General features: G+C 38.3%; 1 protein-coding gene across 1 annotated transcript; it reads right to left on the minus strand.

The window, feature by feature from the left end:
* Window positions 1-434: 434 nt before the first annotated feature.
* LOC129729367 (zinc transporter ZIP1-like) lies at window positions 435-2890 on the minus strand. The gene is made up of 2 exons (XM_055687890.1): window positions 2318-2890; window positions 435-2077 (listed from the first exon to the last, which is right to left on the minus strand). The coding sequence occupies exons 1-2, from the start codon at window positions 2770-2772 to the stop codon at window positions 1522-1524; spliced, it is 1011 nt and encodes a 336-aa protein (XP_055543865.1). The 5' UTR covers window positions 2773-2890; the 3' UTR covers window positions 435-1521.
* Between the last annotated feature and the right edge of the window lie 4533 nt (window positions 2891-7423).

The raw sequence follows: 7423 nt of genomic DNA on the forward strand, positions 1-7423 counted from the left end.
GATTCGGCATAGGATCTCAACGATCTATCGCCATAAAAGTAAGTAAGCTTCCAAAAATGAATGAGGTAAAAAAAGTGCGCTGAGATTCAAAAAACGGTATTTCGAGCATAACTTCAAATTTTAAAGATTCAAACTCCAACTTTCCCTCTGTCATCACCAAGGATGAGTGGTCTCCAAACTCGCCAGATCTCAACGTGATGAACTTCTCGATTAGGGTGATGTTAGAAGCAAAGGCCTGTTCACGAAAACACACAAGTTTGGACGAGTTGAAGAAGTCTTTGCCCAATTTGCTGAAAGGAATTTCTTCAAAATGACATTCGGTCCGCCGACGAGACTTATCCTAAGCGTCCCCGAGGTGTCACTCAGCGCTAAAAGAGAACACATTGAATGAGTTGTTGTTTTTTGAATTGTTTTCACTCAATTAATTATTTTCAGTTCAAAAGTTTTCTCTTATTTACGAAAAATATGGTTTCTTGTTGCAATAATTATGGCGCACACTGTACCATAGACAGTCTATATTACATGCATAATTATATCCTGAAATTTTTGTTTATTATTTATTTTATCATATAATAATATAACAATATATTGTATTATCAACTTTATTATAAATAACATATTATCGGGTTGAGCGAATACATCAGGGTATTCAACAAATTGAAGACTGTAGGACGGATGTGGTGTGACAACTTGAATCACCTGAGAGCACAAGTTTAACATGCCCGCCTATCAAACAAACCATCATAGGTAAGTTATTCACTGAACTGGTAAAATCTTTTTCCTTTTCTAGTTTGAAGTTATATACTGTAACGCTAACCACTTTGTGATAAAACTCTGAAGCGGATGTCTTTATTGGGCTTCCCATTGCACAATGAACAAACATGGCTTGATGGTGGGCTTCATTTTGAATTATCATACACTGCTTGTTGTGCAGTATCATCTTTATGTACAGTAAATTATTGTACAGAAAATATGTGCTTTGTGAATTGGCTCCCACAAACACCGAAACCGCTCCATTGAAGTTAAACAAGTTGTTGTTTTGAATTTCTGGTTTTGTTTGTGCTACTGTAGAAAGTGAGACGTGTTTTGAAATTGCAAATTGATCGTGTGATGTCACGTATTTGGTCATAGTAATATATATATGTAAATTATTAATCGGAGAGCTTCGTTTTGTTCCCGTACACGCGAAAACAGCAGTGGTGAAGATGTTAATTTAACTCAAATACCGACAAACATTTTAGTGACTTTTCTGTCGTGGCCTTATTTTGTATTCAAAACAATGAATAATAAACGACTTGCTTCCGAACCGAAAATTATCATGTACTTTATCATTACGAAAACACAACAACATAAATAAATATAGCCTACGCAGCGCTGATTGAAGCTGCTACGCTTGCTTTCAGCGGATTGTTCATACAGTCAACCGTGAGATTGAATTAGCTCGATCTCGTTCCACCTGTTCCAGTTGCGTATCGTCGTCGCTTATCGTCTGTGCCGCACAATGGATCGACCGAGAACCGGTCACGCTTCGGTAATAATTAGACTGAGTAACGACATCACGGTGAATCCGGCCAGCACCGCCAGCAGCTGCCAAATCCCACTCGCCGTTTCCGGCAGTCGTTTTCCGCGTTCACGCGGTAGTACCTCACTCACGGTAACGTACAGCAGCGTTCCACCGGCGACGCCCTGCAGCACTGGTATTACAAACTTGTTGAAGTTCTCGTCTAGACCGTCTAGTGCCATACCGACGGCGATGCCACTGACGGAACCGAGAGAAAATATTACTATTTTCATCACACTGGAAGCGTGCCGATCCTGGCGATTGCTTCTCTGTGAGCCGATTTCCACCCCCAGGCAGAAGGCGACGACGAACTTGTGTGCAGCGACAGCCCCCAGCAGCAGCATCACTTTGGGTGCAGAACGCTGCACTCCGATGGCCAGTCCCTCGAGCAGCGAATGCACACAGAGGGCCAACAGCAGGCTGAACGTACCGGTTGCCGATTGCGGTTGGTTTGTTTTTTCCATCATCGGTTCCGGCTGAGGTTGGACTTCTGGAGGGCTCTCATTGTTCGCTTCACTGGAAAATAGTACGCAAGATGAACTTTTTCCTACACAGGCTGATTACACGTACAGTAACAAGCATGTGGCACACAAGCATGCTCTCGAGATATTTCCGTTCAACTTTTCGGTCGAAATTTCCTATATACGTGAGATGTTTGATTGTAAAATTACGGAGGAAAAAAAACCTCATGCAGATGAACACAAGTCTGTTACTGTAGGCTGGGTAATAGACTTCATAGTAGCAATTTCAATTTACCTTTTACTCCGCATGGAGAAAGAATCGTCGTAACAGTAATTAACGTGGCCGGAGCTTTCATCGGTGCTCTTTGTACTGAACGCACTGCACAAATAAACCAGTTCATCAATGGTGTAGATCAAAAAATATCCCGAGCAGAAGACCACTTCCGCGTATCGGGGCAGGAAGAGCCGGACCTCGGGCAGCATGTGGACCAGCGCCGTCGCTAGTAGAACGCCCGCGCCGAAACATAGCAGCACGGTTATCGCCGTTGCCGGTCTGTTTCCGTGTTGCCGTTGTTTGATGCAATAAAGTGGCACTATTCCTGCAACGAGACTTCCCGCACCGAGCACCAGAATGGCCAGCAGCTTCGAGCTGGTCTCACCAAAGTCGGAAGTCTCGTTTGAGTACGCACCGGTTATATTGGGCGCGCTCAACTGAGGCACAGAGCCGCCGTTAATCAATTTTTGCGCCATGCCATGAGCAACCCAGCGCACTAACGAGCTTGCCGTCTGGCTAACGAACTTTTTATCACTATCCACTGATGGCTAGCAGCGACATCGGCTAAGCCGTGCGCTGCGACCTCCGGCTTCAGCTGTGTGCGAGAACATGGGCGTATAAGTTGGACAGATAGCCAGCCGCTGACACGATATACATTTTGCATCTAGGGGTAAACAGGGTAAGACCGCCCAGCGGGGTAAGACCGCCCACCGTAGTTTTACTACCAAGTTATATCATAATTGGAAAATTTCTTTGACATGTCTATTACAGTATAATTACATAACATTTTGCACCCCTTTCTTTTTTGATAGTGCGCGAACGGTCACAGAAATAATCAAAAACAACCTTTCAGCTGGCAACCAGTCAATGCGCTATTGTTTCGCGGCAACGGTTTTTCTGTCTAAAAATCTATTGTTTTATTCGTGAATATACGATTAATCGCTTGCCTGAATCTGTCTTCTTTCGGAAACATCGAAGGCCGTGAGTAATCTTGTAATTTTGACTACTTTTTCGGTGAAAAAAGAAAATGTTCCACTGGGGGTAAAGTCGCCCACTATACATGGGGTAAAACCGCCACGTATACAACTGTTTGTTGTTTTACTTCAAGACCCGAATGCCTCGACACTGCATAGTGATATTTACAGTATCAGTAAAGCAATTTCAAGCCACATAGGACATCGATGTTAATCGATCATTTCCGATTTGGTTGAAGCTTTTCTAGTAATATTTTTTTAACGCGACTAATTTTTGAAAAAAGTAAATTTGTGTAAAAATGGTATTAATGAACAAAAATAATTTAAGAGCCAGGACGGTTTGTTTGATCGGTATGACGTCTCCGGCAGAGTTGAAAATAGTAGTTTTTTACTTCCGAAAAAAGTATACACTGTGAAAAAAATTAAAGAAAAGATATAAAACAAGAATTAAAATTTTTCTTTTAATTTATTTCAAAAAACCTAAATTAATCCACCTAGCGGTCAGAATCAGCCTTTCTCATTCAAACTTATTATTTGTAAAAATAGATTAACATGAATGCTTAAATCCAATAAAGGTATATTCACTCTTTGGATTCGAAAATATTGAAGTTGTAATTAAAGTATAAAATATGAAATTTGACGTAATGTTAGTGCTCAAGAAATAGCGAAATAAAAGAAATGACTCTAAATTTCGAACAATTTAATCACGAGCAATACCGGGAACGTTTAAATAGTACGATAACACATTTAAATCATGTTAAGGCCATATATATTGATCAAAGCAGGTATAGTTTTGAATAGTCTTTGAATTTTTTTTGCGGGTTTAAATTTATGCTTTTCGGTGAAACCAAACAACCTTTTTCTTATTTCTTTACTTTTCGACCTACTTGATTTCTTTCGGCCATCTTCAGAAACTTTATTGAATGAACAGAAAAACAGAGAAAAAAAACAATTACAACAAATTTTGAAAATTTTATAAAGGTACACTCACTAGTTCGCTGCCTTGCGTTATTCCATCAAAGCGCGCAATTTGAATCTAAATTATTTTCCCCCCCGGGGTGGTCATCAGCTGTTACTTATGTCACTCCTTTGCGTTCGTTTCTCTTCCGTCGTCGTTGTGTGCGTTGTTGCTCGTTTTTTAGTTTGTATGCCAGGTTGTTGTATGTATTGGAGAAACCGTCCACCTCACGTTGTAGGTTCACTGTCGTTTTGCTGTTCATTTTTATGTGGAGCATTTCAGCAGATAGCCTGCTCGCATTGTTGTTGATTCTCTCTAGAATTCTCGTTCGAGAGAAGTCAAAACTGTGGCCATGCTTCAGAGTGTGCTGCATGAGTCCCGTTGCTGATGTGTTAGTACGAATGGAGTTCTTATGTTGTCCAATGCGTTTTTCCAATGTTTGTGATATTTGTCCTATGTAATGTTTGTCGTCACATTTGTTTTACAGTTGTTTTACAAATTACAGTTGTTTTACAAATTAAAACATAACGGTTGCTTAAGTTTGATTACAATCAAATGAAAAGGTAACGTATAGGGCAGCCAAACTTTGAAACCACGTGTTCAAACATAATTCATCAGCTAATCCTTAACTATGATGTTCATCTGATATCGAAACTACAGTCCGATTACAGCAAAATTAAATAGGGTGTTATGAGACAGCTAGACCTTTTATTTGATACTAATTCTGTGGAAATCGGGTCAACCATCTCTGAGAAAAGTGAGTGAGTCCAAGTAGTCTTCGTAATATGTTTCTTTTCATAGCTGGACTTCACATTTTTAAACATAACAGGCAAAGTAATAATTCGTTTGCAAAAAAATCATTAGGGTCTTATGGGGCAACAAGACCTTCCATATGACACTGATTTTATGAAAATCGGTCCAGCCATCTCTGAGAAACATGAGTGAGATTAAATAGTCTCCAGAACACGTTTCTTTCCATAACTCCTGAACCACATGTTCAATCTTCATAATATTCAAAAGTTAAGGGTTTTTTAGGTAGCCCGTTCATTTGAAACCAATTTTGTTCAAATCGGTTGTGTAGTTTCTGAGATATTGATGTTTCGTGATTTTTACATTTTGATACATAACCTCGAAACTAAAAATCCGATTACAATGAAATTCAATAGGGTCGTATGGGGCAACTAGACCTTTCATTTGCAATCAATTTCATTGAAATCGGTTCAGCCATCTCTGAGAAAATTGAGTGAGATTGGGAGAGCATTACACACACACACACGCACACACACACACACACATGCAGAAAATGCTCAGCTCGTTGAACTGAGTCGAGTGGTATACGTCATTCGGCCCTTTTGAGCACTTTTAAACCTTTAATTTTGGCAGTGATTGCTACACCTTTCTAGGTGAAAGGCATAAAGTGAAATAACAGAAATGACTTTTAATTTCAACTTCAATCCCGAGGAAGGCCGCAAACATTGAAATAGTACAATGTCGAATTTAAATGATGTTGAGGCCACATATTTTGATCGTAGCTATAGTTTTGAACAGTCTGCGGATTTCGTTTCTATCTATAACTTTCAAACCACATGTTTAAAATATGAAATTCATTGTTTAAGGGTTTGAAAGCCCATTAATTTGAATTCAACTATGTTCACAGTTTCTGAGATATAAGAGCGATTTTCACATTCTGACACAGCGCCAAAAATAAAAGTTTGATTACAATGAAATTCAATAGCAACCTGAGCGGCAAATAGACCCTTCAGTTGACACCAAGACAGAAAGAATCGGTCAGAACATCGCTGAGAAAAGTGGATGCGAAAAAAAGCTGCACATACACACGTACACACCCACACACAAACATATACACCTTTATATGCTTATATGCAGAAAATGCTCGATTCGTCGAACTGAGTCGAGTACTATATGACATTCGGCCATTTGGATAACTTTTATACCTTTCAATTAGCCAGTGATCGTTAGGAGGAAGACAATATATTTACCTTCATTATGTGATTTCACATTTTTATGAACAACGGAAAAAGTTACAATCCGATTGCAGTGAAATTCAATAACAACTTATGGAGCAACTAGACCTTTCATTTGACACTAATTTTGTGAAAATCGGTTCAGCCATCTCTGAGAAAAATGAGTGAGTTTAAACAACCTCAGGATAACTTTTCTTTGCATAACTTTTGAACCATATGTTCAATCATTACGAAATTTAGACTTCAAGAATTTTGGAGACAGCCCTATCATTTGAAACCAGTTTTATTGAAATCGATTGTGTGGTTTCTGAGATATTGATGTTTCGTGATTTTTACATTTTGATACATAACCTCGAAACTAAAAATCCGATTACAATGAAATTCAATAGCAATCTATGGCGCAACTAGACCTTTCATTTGCAATTAATTTCATGAAAATCGGTCCAGCCATCTCTGAGAAAAGTAAGTGAGAAAAAAAAGTTGCACATACACACACACACATACACACATACATACATACATACAGAAAATGCTCAGTTCGTCGAAAGGGGTCGTGTGGTATACGACATTCGGCCATTGGGACCACTTTTATACCTTTGGTTTTTCCAGTGATTGCTATACCTTTCTAGGAGAAGGGCAAAACCATGTTTTTGCCTGCAAAATCTACAAAAGGTAAGCCAAAATTTGATGGTTGTTGGATCATGGAGTAATAGAAATCATAACAGCTCAAATTTTGTAATGAATTTTTTTGGGCGGTTTGTTTGATGTATAGAGTCGTTGGCAATTTTGTAAAATAAAACATTTAAAAAATTCAAAAATATGAATAAAAAATTTAATAATTAATATTATTACTCTATATATAACAGGTCTTTAAAAAAATCATACAGACAGGTTTAACGAGTTTTGTTTTTAGCTCAAAGACAGGTATATTATAAATTGAATATCTAGAAAAACCCCAACTTCGAAAAATCTATTTATTTTGAAGGCCACAAAATGTTACCTTAACATTGATTTGAACTTGGATAATCAAAAAACAAAAAAAGTTAAAACTTAGAAAAAAAATTTTTTTTCAGATTTTTCACAGTGTATATTTTATTGAAAAAGACGAAAAAATACCATCTACAACTTTGTCAAAAACACCATACCGATAAAATCAACCGTTTTGGCACTAAAAATATTTGTTATCCTCAAAAAATGGTGGGCGATCTTA

This window comes from Wyeomyia smithii, chromosome 3 (assembly GCF_029784165.1).
Source record: "Wyeomyia smithii strain HCP4-BCI-WySm-NY-G18 chromosome 3, ASM2978416v1, whole genome shotgun sequence".
Taxonomy (NCBI): Eukaryota; Metazoa; Arthropoda; class Insecta; order Diptera; family Culicidae; genus Wyeomyia; species Wyeomyia smithii.

What these genes read in the sequence shown, in the direction of transcription:
- LOC129729367 (XM_055687890.1), bottom strand. Translation starts at nt 2,772, where the DNA reads ATGGCGCAAAAATTGATTAACGGCGGCTCTGTGCCTCAGTTGAGCGCG. An exon ending in TTCTCCATGCGGAGTAAAAG is followed by an intron (nt 2,078 to 2,317) that starts GTAAATTGAAAT and finishes ACTATTTTCCAG; the next exon opens with TGAAGCGAACAATGAGAGCC.